Source organism: Bactrocera oleae, chromosome 3 (genome assembly GCF_042242935.1).
Source record: "Bactrocera oleae isolate idBacOlea1 chromosome 3, idBacOlea1, whole genome shotgun sequence".
In the NCBI taxonomy this organism is placed as follows: Eukaryota; Metazoa; Arthropoda; class Insecta; order Diptera; family Tephritidae; genus Bactrocera; species Bactrocera oleae.
Window position 1 is genome coordinate 91,316,598 of NC_091537.1, and position 19,386 is coordinate 91,335,983.

General features: G+C 35.8%; 1 protein-coding gene across 10 annotated transcripts in view; it reads left to right on the forward strand.

The window, feature by feature from the left end:
* The window catches only part of sick (sickie), a 417,791-nt gene extending 400,725 nt beyond the window's left edge, over positions 1-17,066 (forward strand). For all 10 annotated transcript variants that reach the window (XM_070107203.1, XM_070107204.1, XM_070107211.1 and 7 more), the window contains 4 exons: positions 14,056-15,890; positions 15,959-16,214; positions 16,294-16,773; positions 16,848-17,066. In XM_070107203.1, coding sequence (XP_069963304.1) covers positions 14,056-15,890; positions 15,959-16,214; positions 16,294-16,773; positions 16,848-16,967 — 2,691 coding nt within the window. In that variant the 3' untranslated portion in view covers positions 16,968-17,066. The remainder of the gene's footprint in view (positions 1-14,055; positions 15,891-15,958; positions 16,215-16,293; positions 16,774-16,847) is intronic.
* Positions 17,067-19,386: the final 2,320 nt, after the last annotated feature.

The following is a 19,386-nucleotide window of genomic DNA, read 5'->3' on the forward strand; positions in this document are numbered from 1 at the left end:
GAATCGAATATCTTTCTTAAAGATATTGACAAATTATAAACACAGATTTTATATTGATAAAAAATGGTGGCTAGGCTAATCTTCGGAATAACATTTTTCCAGAGGGCCTCCTAGACGACCTTTATTTTTGAAAAACTCTTGCTATCTGAAACAAAATAATAAACGGAATCTCCATCTATATCAGAGTTGCTAGTAAGAAACATCTGGCTTTAGTTTTCAATTAATTTTGCGAAAAAATGGCTGACCTGTAAACAAAAATAAAATTTTTTTTTACCGATTTTTGCTTTTATAATTTTTTTTTTTGTGAATAAAAAAATTGAAATAATATTTGAGCAGATTTTGTTACTGCGAAGCTATAGTTAAAGTTTTCAGTGGGAACTTGCTATAGTCTCCGATCAACGTACGACGATTTGAAAAATATATTTTCGAGAAAAACGTGATTAAAGTTTTTCATGCTGAAGAAGACTGGCGTAATCCTTCAACACGATGTCTGATTGGTCACCAAAAAAATGTTTTTTTTTCTACTTTACCAATTGAGTAAGGTTTTTGGGAATCAAGAGAATTTTGTTTTTTAATTTCTACCACGTCTTCCTTCAAGCAGCTTTTGTAACTGATATCTGATAAGATGTTTAATTTTACCGAGTGGACACCAAGAGAACAATGTTCAGATATAACCCCTACAAACAGTTGCTGTTTCCACTCCAACAACAGAAGGTTGAGGTGCTCTATTTTGCTAACGTATCAGCTTTGCAGTTGCCTGCTACTGCGCTAAGGTATGGTACTTAAACAAGTCTTATCCAGAAGTAACTCGATGCCGCTGAGTGTGAGGTTAGGCATTCCTTAACTGGATTCGAGTGCACGGTTATTGAGTTCAAGGCGAGTATGGCCGCTCTACTACTGGAACGGATAGTCACTTCCCCAAAAGAGGCTGCGCTCCGGAGCAGCAGTTCAATTGCTACTTTGATGGCGGCAACTTCGTCTTGAAAAACGCTATTGTTGGATAGTTCTCGACAGTAGACACCTCCACCAACCTTCGCTCCTAGCCTTAATCCATCGGTAAAGAAGCTCACTGCCCCTCTACTTCATTTATTTAATAAAATGTTATTGTTTTGTCGATTATAACTTTTCAACTCTCCTTTAATTATATATATATATATATATACTTGTATATGTGTGTAACAGTATCATCACTTCGAATACTTCCATTTTCTGCCGTCTTATTTAATTTCGCTTAATTTTTGTTTCCAATTAAACTGTTATTTAGCTTTCGAAACTTTTACAGTTCGTTAAAAGCAAAAACTCTGGAACGAACTGACTTTTATTTCTCCTTTTTTTTTATTTTTTCCTGCCACCTTTTTTTGCAATTGCAACAATTTCCATTATCTTTTCCATTTGCTCTTCCTGCTGCCGACGCACGAACTTCATATGCTCTTTCTCAATTTAATAGTACAATGAGCGAACAATGGTACGGCACTTTAGCCGCTAGACAGGCAGACAGCCAGTGAGGCAAGCTGGCCATTCTACACGGCAGACTTCGAGCCAACGATCTGTGAAGAAAATTGCAATGATGTTGCTGGCAACATTAAATGCAAAAAAAAAATACAACAAACACAAAATGCACAAACCCACAAGTGTTGCGTTTATTTGCGAAGCTGCTTTTGATTGCGCTGGTGTGTTGTAGTCGTTGCTCTTGTAGCGGAAAGTTTGTAGCGCATAGTAGTCATATTCATCGGAGTAGTTTGTGCCTTGTAGGGGGCCCTTCAATTTCAGTTGCGCTTTTGCTATCGTTGATGCATCTGGTGGCAGCACTACTTGCTGTAAGGCCATTTTTTCTCATTATCATTGTTGCATTTAAGTTGCTCAGCACTGTGACCATTGACATTAGGCGGGTTCATTATGGTTAGTGGCAAGCAGTATAAAAAAGATTTGGTTAATAATTTAAAATCGAAAAAAATATCAAATTTAGATCGAAAATTTGTATGTTCGGGTTTTAAAAACTATACGTTCTTGAATTTGCTCCAAAAACTTGCTAGCAACGCTTGAAATTCAATACTTTTTTTTACTCATTCAAAAAATCTATAATGTATAAAAGCTTCTGCTTCAGAGCTTTTGGTACAACTTTTAAGGTCATTTATATTTTCCTGTTGCGTGATAACTATTTTATGTTGCTGCTGTTGGCACTATTCCTTCCGACATTTGTATATACTTTGTCATTGCATTCATGCTGCTGCGCGTTATTGCTGTTACTGCTCCGACTACTTTTTTCTGTCTGTTGCGTTACTGTCTGCAGTGTTTTTACTTTCAATTTTTCTTGTCTTTTTTCGAAACTGCACTGCATTTGGGGTGTTATGTGATGCGAAACACAACGCTTCGTTTCGTTTACATTTGCGCATTTGCCAGCGGGGCGCTTCGCTATCGAAGTCTGTTTTTTTTTTTTTTTTTTTTTGTTTGCTGCTTGTTGCCCCCACTTGACTGCGAGTGAATGAATGTGCAAATATATGCAATTTTTTCACTACTTTTAATTTACGTAGTTGTTATATTTTTTGTAGACTATTTTACTTCTTATTTGCTTAGTTCAATGGCATTGTCAGTATTTTAAAAATTCGTATAAATATTTGTAATTAATGTACTTGTTGTAAGGTATTTATAACACTTTCTTTTGCATTTTTTTAAACACACATTTTTTAGATTTTAGTTGTCAAAATAACTAATTGAGGTTATGAGTAAAATCTTCTCTTAGCACAAATTCTTAAACTATTGTTGAAACTTTCTTATAGATAGAGAACATAATCTTTCGGAGACTTGCCACTTGCTTGATTTAGTAATATTAATTTCTAGTAAAAGTAATTATATGTTAGTTTCATGTTGTTGTGGTTATCGTTGTAGGTGCAGAAAACATTCCTCTGTTAATTTTAAGGAATGTTGCGAGTTGACAGTTCTTGATCGAGTCTCAGCATTATTGCTGAGGTAAGTGCTTGCAGATTAACATACAAATATTTAATTAATAATAAATATACGCTGAACAGGGTACAGCCTGAAAGAAACGTCTTAGACCTATTAAGTAAATATATTTATCAACAGCGTGACGAGCTGAGTCGATATAGCCTTGTCCATCCGTATATAAGCGAACTAATCCGTCAGTTTATAAGATATGGATTTAAAAATTTACACACGTCCCTTTCTTCCCAAGAAACTGCTTATTTGGCAGTACCGCCAATATCGAACCGCTTTAGCATTTGGCTGCCATACAAGCTTACCGCTCATAATCAAACCGTAAATGGAAAACTTTTTTATTTGATAAGATATCTTCGCGAAATTTGGCATTAATTATTGCTTAAAGCAACGCTACTCTCTCCAAATAAATTTAAATCGTATCACTAGAACATATAGCTGCCATACAGACTGAACGATCAAAATCAAGTTCTTGTATGGAAAACTTCTTCATTTGACGAGATATCTTCACGATACTCGATACAGACGACTGGCATATAGCGGCTATCGCAGTTGACTACTAAAAAAAAAATAAAGTTTTTTTACCCTTTCATGCTAGAAGAAATGTACCTGTGAAAGGTTTTGTAGTTTCGTGCAGCCGGAGTTAACGTTTTTGTTGTTTTGCTTTTTTTTCATCTACCCCACTCTGATGATAAGAGTTTAAATTTAATATTTATTATTGTGTCAGCTATTTGAATATATCACGCACTATAAAAAATAATACACAAATACGAAAATATTTTATTAGTATTCCGTTCGAGTACCAATGTTCCTATACCAATGCAATTACTTGTTCACATAAATACATATGCACTTAAAAATTTATACAAATATGCGCATACTAGATCTTTATTGAGTTTAATATTTCTTCGGGTTCCGTCATAAACACGTTTTAGTTAAATGGCTGGTAATAAAAATAAAAATATTTCATTATGCATGTGCATGCCATAAAGAACTAAGTGAGATTTCTATATAATTTTTTTAAAGGCTTTCTTCATTCTTCGTCATTAAAATTTTATTTTAATATTTTAACATTTTGAGAATTTCTAACATTATTGACTTCATTTTAATTGATAATAATTAAGTTAAAAAATTTAAATTGCGCTAAAAATATTTTTAAAGAAAAAATATAAAAATATCATGGTCATAAATGCATACATATAAAGTTTAATAATAATAATAAACATACATCGTCATTAATACATCCAAACAAGTATAGCATGTGCGAGTATATGTGTATGAGAATCTTTACTTCACCGTAATAAAAATACAACATATATGCATATATATGTTTATAATGAGGTTATGCTACCTGTTACAGCTACTGCTTTTTTAATACACACACATGTTTCGAGCACTCTATGTGTATATCTTTGTTTACTTAAAATCTTTTATGCCTCCAAGTTGTGATTTTTTAATCGTCGAGTAATTGTTTGTCATTTAATAGCAAGATTGTGGGCACGTACACAATTTCAAATACTCATTCGCATTACATACATATATGTACATACATATCACACATTTACATATATACCTACACATGTCTGTCTCGCAGTTGCACTTTGCCTTCTTCGTCCAAAGAGTTACGCGCTTGCGGGGCTCGTTCTGAAATGTTGGCGCAACCTCCACACACCAGTTCAGACATGCCGCTGAGTACTTACTGTAATCATCATGTTAAAGAAGCTCCACACTCGCGTATGCCGTAACTTGCCTTGCTATGATTACACTTGCTCTATGCTCTGTTTATCACGGTTCGCGTACGTTTATTGCCTTATTCACGGTAATTTATCTTATCTACACTGGTCACAACATAACACGCTGGCGATTTATTACGTTATGTTGGAATACCTGTGTGTTTATAAACCATTACAGTTCTAATTCAGAGTATTGTATTGCAGTACATATATTATTTATGTTTTTATTTTAATGCAGAGCAATCCAAATCATATCCAATCACTCGTCAAGCTAGAAGTTTCCATCAAGTTTAGGATATGATAAGAAAGAAAAGGTTCATAACTATTGTAAAACCACAGCTGCTCGCTAACTCTCTTTAAAGTCTTACTGGTTTTTCTGTTGTTATAAGGAGTTACACCCACTTGCATGTTGTACAAAAAATTATGTGGTTCTCTTTAAAATCTTATTGGTGGCTTAGGTCCACTTGCAAGTCCGAAAAAACTAATTTTTTTTTTAAATAAATTAAACAAAACATGTGTATTCACAGAATTTAAACTATGTATTTTAATAATCGGTGACTCATTTTGAAAAATTTTGTATTCCTTGATCCCGTAACTGATCTCCAGAAGGACATTCGAAAATAGGTTTCTATCACCTGGAAAATTTTAAGTCGATCGGTCAAGCCATTTCGAAAAAATTTTCTCACTGAAAATAGCGTTTCGAGCATAACGCGTTTTAAATATTGAGAGCCGCTTTCACTAAGTTAAACAATTCTTACAAATATACTCATATTTCATAAATTGTTTGCCGGATCAACTTCAAATTTTCAAAGAATATTCTCAAATATACAAATATTCATTCGATGTACAGGTTGGTTGAAAAGCGCTCGAATTGAAAAAATATTTTCTTGGGTATAAAATTTGTTATTTTTTTTTTGTTCAATATAATCTCTAACCAATAATTTTATGCCATCCCTATCATGCCTCTCCGGAAGCTCTGAACAATACCCGACTACAGCTGTAATAGCTTCTTCATTAGACGAAAGCTTTAAATTTGGTCAGTCGAATCAAAACTACATGATTTTCAGTCAGATGACAAACAATATTGTTGGCATCGCCCTCGGAAGACCATCCAAAGAGGCCATGTTAAACAAGCAGTGAAGTATGGTTATGCGGCCGTCATGGTATGGGGTTGTTGCTTCTATGGTAGCATGTTGTAACTCTGCAAAAAATCTATGGAATAATAAGGAAAGAAGACTATCTGCATACTTTGCAGACTCATATAACCGATTTTGTGGAGAAGAGTGATTATCTTAAAGAAGAAGTCATATTTTAACATAAAGGCGATCCAAAATATACATTAAAAATCGTGAAGTAATGGCCTACGGAACAAAACTTTTTACTGATGTAGGGGCCAGCCCAAAGTCCTGATCTCAATCCGCTTGATAACTTGTGTTCAATCGTGAAAATAAAGTTGAAAATACGGATCAACCCCAATGAATGTGGACGAGATTTGACAACGGTAATGGCATAGCATTCGAAATGAAATAATACAAAAATTGGTGGAAAGTATGCCAAACCGTGTACAAAGTGTTTCGTGTAGTAAAGGGTTATGGATTCTATTCTAAAAATTAGCAATTTTCTGAAAGTTTCCTTAAGGTGCCAAATTGAGTAGATGCGAGTTGTTTTAGTTGTATTTGTTTTTCTCTTGGAATTGCATATTTAATTTTTTGTATTATTAACCATTTTGTTTAGAACTGAACGTCAACTAAAGAGAAAAAAAAACATTGTATGTTCTTGCGTTATATATGCAAAACAAAAGATCGAGTTTTTGAATTTCACAAGCGCTTATAACCTCTTAAAACAATCCTGAACGTGTAAGCTTTTTTTAGCAGTTACCTAACAATATTATCTTATTATGTTTCTTGTTTGAAATTGCAACTAAGCGGTTGTTTGTCTATAGGGGATCCTTTAATATATAAAAGCTAAAACTATCCAATCTTTAGTATCACAAAAGTTCATGCAAAGTATGTAATATCAAACCAAAGGTAAACGCATCTTCACAAAAATTATTCAAAGGAGCCAAAATGCAGTTCATAGTCGAAATATATGTGCACTTGGGTGCTAACCCCTACATACGTGAAAAAGGTACGCACTTATGTAACAAATTTTGTGGCTGCCAACAGTCATGGCAGCAAACTGTAGTTTTTTGAAGTCCTCATTACACAGCCAACACATTACGCTGCACCTGCAATTATTTGCTTTAGACATCAAATAGTCTTGGCTAAGAGAAGTAAGTGGCCAAAAAACGGTAGCCTCTAATTAGTTATGCAACAGTTGCGGCTGTAACCTGACCTTTGTGGTATGTATGTTGTATATTCTGTCAGTCTTTCTGTTTAGTTACTTGTTACACCAACAATTTTCCGACAATTTTGTTTCTATTACATACATACGTCTCTAAAGAGCGTGTGGGGTAAGGAAGTGTATAAAAATTAAATAGAAAACTTTTAAGCAACCATTTAGTTATTTCGAATATATAATATTATATGTTAATGTAATTAAGCAAAATGCTTTCGAATTCTTATGAAAAAATTTTAAACATTCAGTTTATCCCAACAACTCGGGAAATGATATACATACATAGTGCTTTTATAAACATATGTATGCACAAATCATTTGTTCATATTAAGTATCTGAATGCACCATCTACTCAATTTAAGCGATTATCAATAAATTATCACAATATGGTACACGTGTAACTTCTTAGCATGTTAACTTTGTACAAGCCGAATTATGCACTGTACTGCACCATTATTTACTTAATCAAAACCAATTTCGGCCAATAGAATAATTACTTCAATAATCATCTCTACAAATTGCGTAACTATTATGCACTTAAATGTACTTGTATACACCTAAGCATCCTCCAAGTTATGGTCATCCTGCTACACAACTTGCAACACCAATCCATGCGCAATTGCCCAGAATGACGCCGTCAATAAACGTTTAGCCAGCAGTATTGGCTCGTTTTAATTAAGATAATGAGTTTGCTAACGAGTCTGCATTTACTCTTCGTAGTCTGGATAAGTTGCGTTGTCATGTTAAGTTGTTGGTAATAATCAATATCAATTTATGCGCGTAAATGGCTTACGAGCATATGCTAAATGGATGGCAATTTGAAAGTGATATGAGCTATATATACATATGTACATACTTAAAAGGTGTATTTACTATGTACATAGATAAACTTAAATTTTGGAGAGTGGCAAAACGAACAAACCTTTGTCATAAATCAAAAAGACTGGTGTAATTTAATGCGACCGACCTACAAACTTTAGCTGAAATCTCACATCCTCACATCTCTGCGGCTTGGCACAGACAAAAAATACCCCCATCGTGGTCAAAAGGCATTATTTTGAAGCTGCCGAAAAAGTGCAAGCATGAAACAACTGAAGAGAAAACACCATCTAACAATCCCATGCAAAATAATCCTCATGATTCCCTAAAAACAGTGGAGTATGCCAAGACTGTCCTCTCTCTCCTCTGCTCTTCGCCATCGTCCCAGACGAGGTCATGAGCATGCTAACTTACATATGAAAACAGGAATCTAACACGGCAACTCGAAGATATGGTTTTTTTAAATTACATTTGCCTTCTACAGCACAAGCTCTCCGACATGCAAGAAAATGTCAAAACTTAGTCTAGATTGAACGCACTGTCGGACCTGAGATGAACAACACAAAAACAAAAGCCATGAAAGTCAATCACGCCAGCAAAAGCCTACTAATGATCGACAATCGTGAAATGGAGCTCGTCAACAGCTTCTATTACCCCGAGAGCACTATAACAACTAACGGAGATGTGTGATGACCAAGCAGAAGCGACGCTCGGATGACTAAAATATACTCCACATACGTAAAATCGATGCTGTGGTATGCAAGCTAAACATAGCTGGTCTCGAGCTCCATCACTTAGAGGCTCCAACATTCACCAACAAGTGCCTACGAATCATCTACAGACAAGCGTAAAGGGTTTCAAAAAAGACGGTCCTTTTCTGAAGCAAATAAAGCGTAGAAAATGGCGCTGGATAGGCCATACTCTGAGGAAGTCGCCAGACAACATTACTAGAATGTCGCTTGACTGGAATACGCAAGGAAGTAGAAGTTGCGGCCGACCAAAATCAACATAGTAACATGTAGAAGGTCATTACTACGCGAATTAGCCGATGCAAAAAATCACCAGGGACGCAAAAGTGCAAAGACAACAACCCTCAAACGTGTGACATGGCGCAATCTTCTAGAGGTCCTGTGCTCCAGAGATGAGTTAAAATCAAAAAAAAAAGTTTAATGCTGCATATATGTACATACATATGTGTATACACTCTTAAATAATTGAAGAGTTTGAGACCAGATTTCAAACTTCGCCAATCGAAAAGTAGCATATCTAAGGCAACTATATAAAATCAAACATAGTTCATACTTGTATATCGTTATTTTCTCCAACCTCCACATTAACTAAACTATAATTGTCCAAAATTATTTTGCTAGAATCTTAAATTAGTAGAATTAAATTTCCTGTAACTTAATCAACTAACCGCTCATCCATGACACCCACACTGCGCTGTCAACCAACATCCTGTGCCTTCTCTATAGCACTTCTAATTAAACGCTTAATATTTTCCTAAACGACTATCGCGTGACACGCACGTAAGTGTATGCGAGCGTTAATTGCGTTCATGCCGAGCACATAATCGTCATTACTTACACTTTCGTCATTAATGTCACCACTGTAAACAACAACAAGAAAAGCACGTGTGTGTGTATGTATTTCCCAGGAAGCGCCGTGGTAGCGACAGTCGCACGGTTATTACAGCAATTTTGCACGCTTTTTGGGGTTTCAATTGCGGCAAAAACGTATAAAAAATGAACGCGCGCTGAAAATTTTATTGCCAATTGCCGAGTGATGTTTTGTCTATACGGTAATATGCGTGGAAAAATTATGCTTCTCTACTAATCACTTGCCGAGGCCCGCTCGAGTGCTTTGATATGTTGTAAACGTGATTTTGTGGTGCTGCATTTATTTCATGTTTTAACTAATTAGACGAATTTGTGGCTGTTTTATGATAAAATTCACGTGGTTTGCATACGAAATAGAAATTTGAAATGAAATTTCGTTTAGAATTGATATTTATTAGAGTGCGATGATAAAAAGAGTTTCTAGCTGCATGTACATACATATATATAATCAATTACATATCTATAATACTCAAAAGGTATCAGCTATAAAATTTATGTAAGTTAACTAATTTGAGTCGTTTATTAATGAAGCCATGTTCTAGAGCCCCAATTTATTAAAAACAAAAAATATATATATATATATAATATTTAATATATTTCATATATCAAAAGCCAATTTCATTAAAATCCATACAAACTCTCCCAAAAATAGAAAAATAGCCTCCACTTTGTACACTGTGAATTTTGTGTTTCCACTTTATTTACGCGCTCCCAAGGGTGTCGTTTCTGTAACCGCAAACTTTCCAACAGAAAATCTTCCCAAAAACTATTTTCTTTTTTGTCTATTTAACTATAATTTCTGAATCTCTTTCTATGCTGCTTCTAATCATGCGAATCCTCTGGCAAACTTAGCTTCCATTTGTCCTTTGACACGCACGCAACCATCTTCAGCTCCACACACGCGAGTTACCTACGGCAGTCAAGGTTTAGGGACAGTAGCAGCCAGCCATGCAGGCAGTCAGCATCGTTGCAGCTATCAGCCGCATCGCATCACGTGGGATGTAATCAAATTTTATGTGCGACGACTTACGTGATGCGACAACAAATTACTCGCTCACACACACGCACACATTGTTTTACATAGCTATATATGTGTAGTTAAAAAGGCATACTATGTTTTTTGTTTTTATCAACTACAAGCGCACCAAATCACTATAATTTTGGTTTAACCTGCTGGTTAAGTAAATAAGAGTATTTTCTCTTATTAAAGTAATTTTAATGTTTTTATTTTTTCGTGGGAGAAATGCTCTTCACTCTTAAAGCCTTTATGCGCTTAGTTGCTGCTCATGAAAATTATCATACAGAAGAAGATTTCTGGGGAGTTGATACGTATATACCATATATTTAAATAATTTAATATTATTTCCTTCAATTCATTCTCAACTCACGTCGATTTTGAATATTGATTGTTATCCCTATTCAAATTTTCCATGCACTCGTTATACTAAGCCTCCGCCGAGATGTCCTTTAATTTCTTCTAAGAACCTGACTTCGAATTTGAGGGACAGCAACAGACAGATCGACAAATCTAGTTCAGCGTTGGGTTTTTATACTCTGAACACGGTATATTAAGTTACCACGAAATTTAAAACATCCGGAAATTAACGTCCGAGACCCTATAAAATATATACATATATGTATGTATAGATCAGCGTGATGAGCTAAGCCGCTTTAGCCATGCCTGTATATACCCGAACTTGAAGCTAAAATTAAAGTTTTTTTCTCATTTTTATTTCGATTTGACAAATATCTCTTCTTCGAAGTCTGTTTGATTGCCTTTTTGCAAAACTGAGTTTAAGTCTTTTGAAAAAAGGTTGACGGAGATGATTTCGTATGCAAAAGAGTTTATATAAAAGAGGTATTGTACCTATGCAACTACTATTTTCCTTGAATAAAAACAGAATAATTTTCGACTCAGCTTTTAACATAAACTACATATATCTTTTAGATTTTATAGTCCTTAATAGAAGTGAATGCACAATTCGGAAATATTTTTTATATTCTCTCGACAATTTGATCTGCTTAATATCGACCAAATATGAACGGTCTCGTTAAGATAGACTTCTCTTAACCTCTCTTGCACAATTATTCGAGTCAGTGCAGCTTTGAAACTTAAGCTCAACTAAAAGATTAGGGGTATTACTTAAAAAATTTTGCAGTATTTTAAGTGATCAGTAAGTTTGAGAGATAAAATTTATTTTTGCTTTAAATATTTTGCCCAGGAAATGGCGATATGTTCTCAATTTTGGAGTTAGAGATACCCAAAGACCTCGCACAATACTCTTATAATATTTATACCCTGAACAGGGTATGTTAAGTTTGCCACGAAGTTTGTAACACCTAAAAGGAAACGTCAGAGACCTTATAAAATATATACATATATGTATATATAATCAACGTGAAGAGCTTAATCGATTTACCCATGTCCGTATGTCTGTCCGTCGGTCTGTCTATATGTATATACGCGAACTAGTCCCCCAATTTTCCAGATATCGCTCTGAAATTTCAGACACGTCCTTTTCTACCCAAGATGCTACTCGTTTGTCGAAACCACCGATATCAGACCACTATAGCATATAGCTGCCATACAAACTGACCGCCCAAAAACAAGTTCTTTAAGGATTCTTTTGTATTTGTAAAGCGTATTATAGCAACGTTTTGTCTTATTTTAAGTTCAGCATACTTCGCCAATTTCATTATTGAATAACTTCTCAGCTTTCTTCTGTGTTTTCTAAATGCAACTGATCTCTATCAAAGTATTTGGCATATAACCAAAGGCTCCTAATCTTATAATTTAATATTTGATGTTTCTTTTTACCACACGCAATTTGTCCATCAGCTGAGCCAGTAAGAGTTGCCCGAGCGCTACCTAGGAGCATTACGATCTTATCGATTATACGCTAAACAAACTGACACGCAAGAGCAGATTACAGGGCACATAGAAGATAAAGATAATCATAATGAAAGAATAAAGCGTTTTCACACACACATAAGCATGAACAATTTTTATATAAATATTATATTATATGCACATAGTTATTAACTAGCAAAATCATCAGCTCAATCAGTAGTTGCACAATCCTTTTACACCACCTCGCGCAGCGTGCACTCTGCAACTGCGCCGATCTTCTAGCTTCCAGCTTCGAACTTCCATGCAATTTTTGCACTTTGTAATTTTGTAAATTATTACATTCCTGCGGCTAACTGTATACATATACTTGATAGTGGCGATTGCTATTGTACGTGGTTGCTGCAACTGTTTCGTGCCATCTGCGGTTGCATGCATTGTTCTGTTGCTGGTTGCATTACTTGGAATGTTGCACAGTGTGCCCACCCGCTAATTCCGCTGGCTTATTGTTGCATTGTTGTGCTCATTGTTTGTTGTTCGTGGCTTACTTTGTGCTCAAGCTGGCTTCAAGTTATTCTGAGTTTTTGTGCTTTTATATATTTACTGTGTTTGTTTTTAACTTTTATTTTGTAAAATTATAATCTTTATTGGTGAATTTTCGTCGCACACGCAAACATACATATGTATTGTATATCTGAAGACAACTCGTTGTTGGTATATGGCTTTCTTGTAATGTGTCTACAGTTCTGTTAAAACGAATTAACAACAATTTATTTTATAAAAAGTCATCAGCGATTTTGTCTGTCAGTTCAAGGCTTATATCTTTTAGGCAGTGAGTGCATATAATTACTCTGAATTAAAGTGATTGGGGGTCTGCATGAAGAGTGTCATTTCAAAATTTTGTTTCCAGAAACTCTATAATGCTCTTCACAGGTGCATTTTTTTATAGCCTAGAGACGTAAAAAGATCATGCTCCTGTTTTTGATCGGTCAGATTGAATGGCAGTTATATGCTGCAATGAACAATATGTTCGGTGATGTAGCGATGCTTTGAATAATAACCTATGCCAAATTTCGTGAAGATATCTTGCAAATAGAAAAGTTTTGAGAGATTGCCGGTCACAGGAGCACTCTTAGTAAAAGGAGGACGTTTGCCAAATTTCAGACCGATATCTCAAAAACTGAGGGACTAGTTCGCGTATAGACAGACGTACAGACATATGGACAATGCTAAATCGACTCAGCTCGTCACGCTGATCATTTATATATATATATATATATATATATATATATATATTTATTTATAGGGTCTCCGACGCTTCCTTTTAGATGTTACAAACATCGTGACAAACTTAATATAGCCTATTCAGGTTACAAAAATTAAAAAATGCTTGATTTTGGAGTTCGAAGGTTTAGAAATTAATACTGAGATATCCAAAACTCGCTTAGCGACTGGTGACTTCTTTGACGATATTTGTTTTTTTTTTAATTATATCAACCATCAGGTTTGGTGTTTTAATTCCCCCAGCCGCGATTTTCTTAAAAGCAACTACCCAAGCATCCACTAAGATTTATATAAGCTTTAAAATTCAACTATTATATTTAGTCCTGTATATATGTGTCTCAAAAGCGTGACATCTTTAGAAACTCTAAATAAGACAAATGATATTTCTATCATGGTAATCACTTCGATTATTTATCACTTTTATACCAATTTATTTAATTCTTTCCCCCGCTCTTTGTTGCAGGCTCATGTGGTCGCCGCCTTCGAGCAGTCTCTCTCTAATATGACGTCACGCCTGCAGCATCTGACCGCGACAGCCGAGCGCAAGGATGGCGAGCTAACCGACATGCGGCAAACAATCGAACTGCTGCGCAAGCAGTCGATTCAAGCTGGTCTTACTTCGGCACATATGCAAAGTATGGGCGTGCAGACACAACATGAACAACAGCAGCAGCAACTCGGTCGTACCGCCATCACCCAACAGCCGATGTCGAATCAAAATGGCGCTACTAATGGCACAGCCTCATCGACGCCATCATCTACTGCAACCGGTGTTATGCAACGCCACCACAGCTCCGATTCGATGTGCTCTTTGAACTCCATCAGTTCCGGCTGTTCGGCGCAGGATAAGAAGCAGAAGAAAAAGGGTTGGTTGCGTAGCTCATTCACCAAAGCGTTCTCACGCAATGCCAAAATATCAAAGACTAGTCGGCATGCCGGTCATCATCATGTCGGCATAGCTGGCAGCACTGCCAATAATGTTGGTGGTCAAGTAATGCATGGCTTACATTGCGACAACAGCACAGTTTACAATAAAGTTAATGGCCATAGCCACGCCGACGCCGTTGTAGGTTTGGCCGCTTTGGCAACACAACCTGCGCCGCCGCTGCCTGCAGCCAATGCGTCGCCGACGAAAGGTAGTCCGGCAAAGACTGTAACATTAATAGATAATGCGAAACCGATCGACGCAATCGACCACGAGGATCATCAGGTCGTGGAAGAGCTCAAGAAGCAATTACGTGAGAAGGACTTAGTGCTGACCGATATTCGTTTGGAGGCGCTCAGTTCAGCGTCACAATTAGAGAATCTTAAGGATACCGTAAATAAAATGCGCGCCGAGATGATGTCGCTGAAACAAAATAATGAACGTTTGCAAAAACTAGTAACTAGCCGTTCATTGGCGGGTTCAGAGGCTTCGTTAGGTAATGCTATTAGTCCAAGCGGTTCTATTGGCGAGTCACGACGTTACTCGTTAGCCGATGGCAATGCGCGGCCACCAATGGAGTTGCCAAAGCGTTTGGAAGAGGAAGTTGAGGAGGAGAACATACCGCCGGCACCAGCACCTGAACCACCACCGCCGCCACTAAGCCCCTCTACACATATCGATCTTACACCACCGCCACCTGCACTCGACACTATGCCCAGCCCAACGCATATTGCATCCGCTGCGGTTGAGGAGCTGCCCGATGTCACTGATGGCAAAAAGATCGCAATCGCTTGTTATCTGGGACAGCCAGAGTCATTTGTTAAGTACTGCGAAGAGATGCTTGAGGCAGATGAATTTTATGCGAATGGCGTCGATGCGGATGGCATCAATGAGCGTAAGTCCTTTCCCACAGCCAGTTTAAATGAATTTGTCGTCGCCTATACGTACATCTCGGGTAAGACTACCTGGCAGAATTTAGACTATATTGTGCGCAAGACTTTCAAGGACTACGTGTCACGTATTGATCCCGGCACCAATTTGGGTTTAAATACAGACTCGATTACATCCTATCACTTGGGTGAGGCAAAGCGTGGCCCTGAAATGGGCTTTCCCGAATTGCTGCCTTGCGGTTACATCATCGGCAATGTGCGCACACTGTATATCTGTCTGCAAGGTGTGGGTAGTCTCGCCTTCGATAGCTTGATACCGCGTAGCATTGTGCATCGCTACATTAGCTTGCTGACCGAACATCGACGTTTGATCCTGTGCGGCCCTAGTGGCACAGGTAAATCTTATTTGGCGCGCAGATTAGCGGAATTTCTGGTAGCGCGCACCGGACGCGGCAATCCCTCTGAAGCGATTGCGACATTCAAGTAAGTAGAGACTTGAGTGAGCAAGTGAAAATACATTACATATATTTCATTTCATTTTTTTTTTTAAGTGTTGATCATAAGTCTTCAAAGGAGCTGCGACAATATTTAGGCCATATAGCCGAACAGGCAGCCATTGCGAATGGCGCTTCGGAACTGCCATCTGTGATCATATTGGATAATCTACATCACGCTTCAGCTTTGGGTGATGTCTTTTCGTGCTTGCTAAGCGCGGGTCCCGCCGGAAAGTTGCCCTGCATAATTGGCACCATGTCTCAGGCCACATGCAATACAACCAATCTGCAATTACATCACAATTTCCGTTGGGTAAGTGCTTTTCCACCTGCAGCAACCGAAGATAATTTCTAGTTCTGCTAAATCATGAATTGTCTGCCTCTTTATAAAGGTACTCACTGCCAATCACATGGAACCGGTAAAAGGCTTCCTCGGCCGCTTTCTGCGTCGTCGTCTTTTCCAACTTGAACTGCAAACTGGCCATCCACAGCCCGAACTGGCCACTGTACTGGCTTGGTTGCCCAGCGTTTGGCAGCATATAAATCGCTTCTTGGAAGCGCATAGCTCCAGTGATGTAACCATCGGCCCGCGCCTCTTCCTCGCCTGTCCATTAGACTTGAAGGACTCACAGGTATGGTTTACCGATATCTGGAACTATCACTTATCACCATATCTGGTGGAGGCTGTGCGCGAAGGCGTACAATTGTATGGGCGACGTGGTGGCGCCTGGAATGATCCATCCATTTTCATACGCAACTCATATCCGTGGCCATATGGACCCGATTCGGTACCACCGCTGCGTCAAATAAATGCAGAAGATGTCGGCCTGGAAGGTGTGGCGGCCAGCAATGGCGATAACCCGGATCCACTGGTAAGCTAACACATATTTTCAAATATTTTAGCTACATAAAATTACCATCACTTTCTTTATATATATTTTTTCAGTTGAATATGCTCATGCGTCTACAAGAGGCTGCAAATTACTCCGAGAACCAAGAGCAGGAGTCGGATTGCGCGAGCTTAGACTCCAATGTTACGCCCGATAGTTCAGCGGGTGCGGAGTAAACGCCAGTGCGTGACTTGTTAATGTTTCCTGGTAGCGCAGTGAGGAGCGGCAGCGGACTTTGAGTCCATAGTAAAACTAATCAAACACTAAATACCTACTTACCTAACTATATACAAACATTATACATACATAACATATTCGCTAAAAAATCAAACATTCATATGCATGGCTTTGTATATTTGTAAGTATATTTATGTGCGTATTGGATATTTTGTAAGTTATGAAGTTTAACGCGACTTTTGTTTAGGGAATGCAACACTGATTTTAAATGCAATTTAGGCATATTTAACTATATATATGTTTTATATACATATATGCGTGTGTAATTTAGTATATACCAGTGTAAAAATCAAATAATTGCTAAGCGCTAAACTCAATTTTATACATTGAAATGTGAACAAGATATTTTTAATTTGAATTTTACAACTTATTATTATTTTCAATTCACTTAATATTGGATTTTTAAATTTTTATAAAATATTTTCAATTTAATAAATTTTCTAACACTCGAAAAGCGGTACTCATCATCCAAAAAACACTCAATTTTATTTTAATTATTTTCAAATATCAAAAATATTATTTAATCGCATGCAAAAAATGTTAAATAACAAAAAAGAAGGTTGTTGAAAAAGGAAAAAGGTATTAGCTGTCTTCGATTCGCCAAATGTTACAATACTCTCCAGCGAATCGAACAAACTATACCAGATGCTCGGACAAACGTGCAGCGCTTGTGGTGCAACCCTGCGCTAACATATCTTCTGACGCATGCGCAATAGTGTTATGATTCTTTCTTAGTAGAGAAATTGTTTTTTTCGCATTAAAAAACGTCGCTGTAAACTTTTATTTTTGTTTTCTTTTTTTAATTTATTATAATGGATTTAGAGTCTTAGTTTTTCATTTGTCATTTGAGAAGTTTACAATAGTAAAACTGATTTTAAATATGCAAAACAAAACTTTATAGCTTTGATGATAGCGGCTATACCACTTTCACCCTTATGCTAGTAACCAACTTTACCGACGTCTTTTAGCAGCCGGGGTACGATCTGAGTATTATTATTATTTTGTTTATTTTATTAATAGTCAGTGACAATTTAAAGAATAAAAAAAAATTAAAAAAAAATCTTTCTTTTAAGTTAAAAAACGACGATTTGAGAGCTTAAAATGAAATATTGAATTTTTTTTTTAGCTATTCACACAAATACACCGCGGTACCCGGTTAGTAACATAAGGGTTAATTAGGTATCCGCATACTCTCTTGCACGAATTCACTCGATAACTTTGTTATTGCTTTTACACATAATTATTTCTACAATTTTCGCGTCTGCAAGTAGAGAATTGGTGAATCGCAGACGGCTATACGTTTTTTTGGTTTTTTATTTATTTATTTTTCTTTTTTTTCTTTTTGACTGTACAAATAAAATTTCTTGCACTACTTTCGGCACTCAATCGCACGATTCAAAGAAAGCAGTTATCTTTAAGAAAATTTTATTTGTCCCGACCCACAGGCAGCGCATTGTACTGTACATACAATGTATTCAAACTAAAAAACATCGCTTTTAAAATTGAACCGAAAAATTGCACTTTTAAACGCACTTGTTAAAAATGCAAATTGTAAACCAATATTAAGCTGCCTAAATTTAATTTGATTAAAATTTTTGTGTTTTTGTGCTTTTCCAAACTATTATTATGAACAGTTATTATTACTTTGGATATTGTTGAAACGCACAATGTTTGAAAATTATTTAAAAACTCGTTAAGTATACAAAAATTTTTAATTTAGTTTGATTTTCTTTTGTATTTTTATAATTAAAAAAATGTATTTAAACTATTTTTTTATTTTCATATGTTTTTTTATTATAATTTTTTTCTATTTTTATTTAGTGTTTTAATTTTTTACTATTGCTTTAATTTTTTTTATCTTTTTAATAATTTTATTTTGTATTTTTATAATTAAAAAAATGTATTTAAATTATTTTTTAATTTTTATGTATACAATTTTTTGTTATTTTTTTTTTGTAATAATTATTATTTTTATTTTATATTTATTGCTTTAATTTTTTAAAAATATTTTTATTAAATTATTTATATAATATTTATTATTTTATTTAAATTTTTTGAATTTATAATTTTATTATAATTTTTTTTTTTTTTTTTGACAAAGAACATATTACAACCTACATGTTTTTTTTATGTAGTTATACTTTATATTTACTCTTGTTCACATTTTATTGTCAAACCTAATGACTTACCCCATGATTTGAATATACATATGTATGTATATGTAGATACATATGTAATGCTTTTAACAAGTTAAGCGCAATAAGCAGTCATTCCAAAAAATTTATCACTGCATACTAGCATCTACAGTAGCGTGCAAAATAGAATTGTGAAAACAAATATAATACAAAAACATACAAA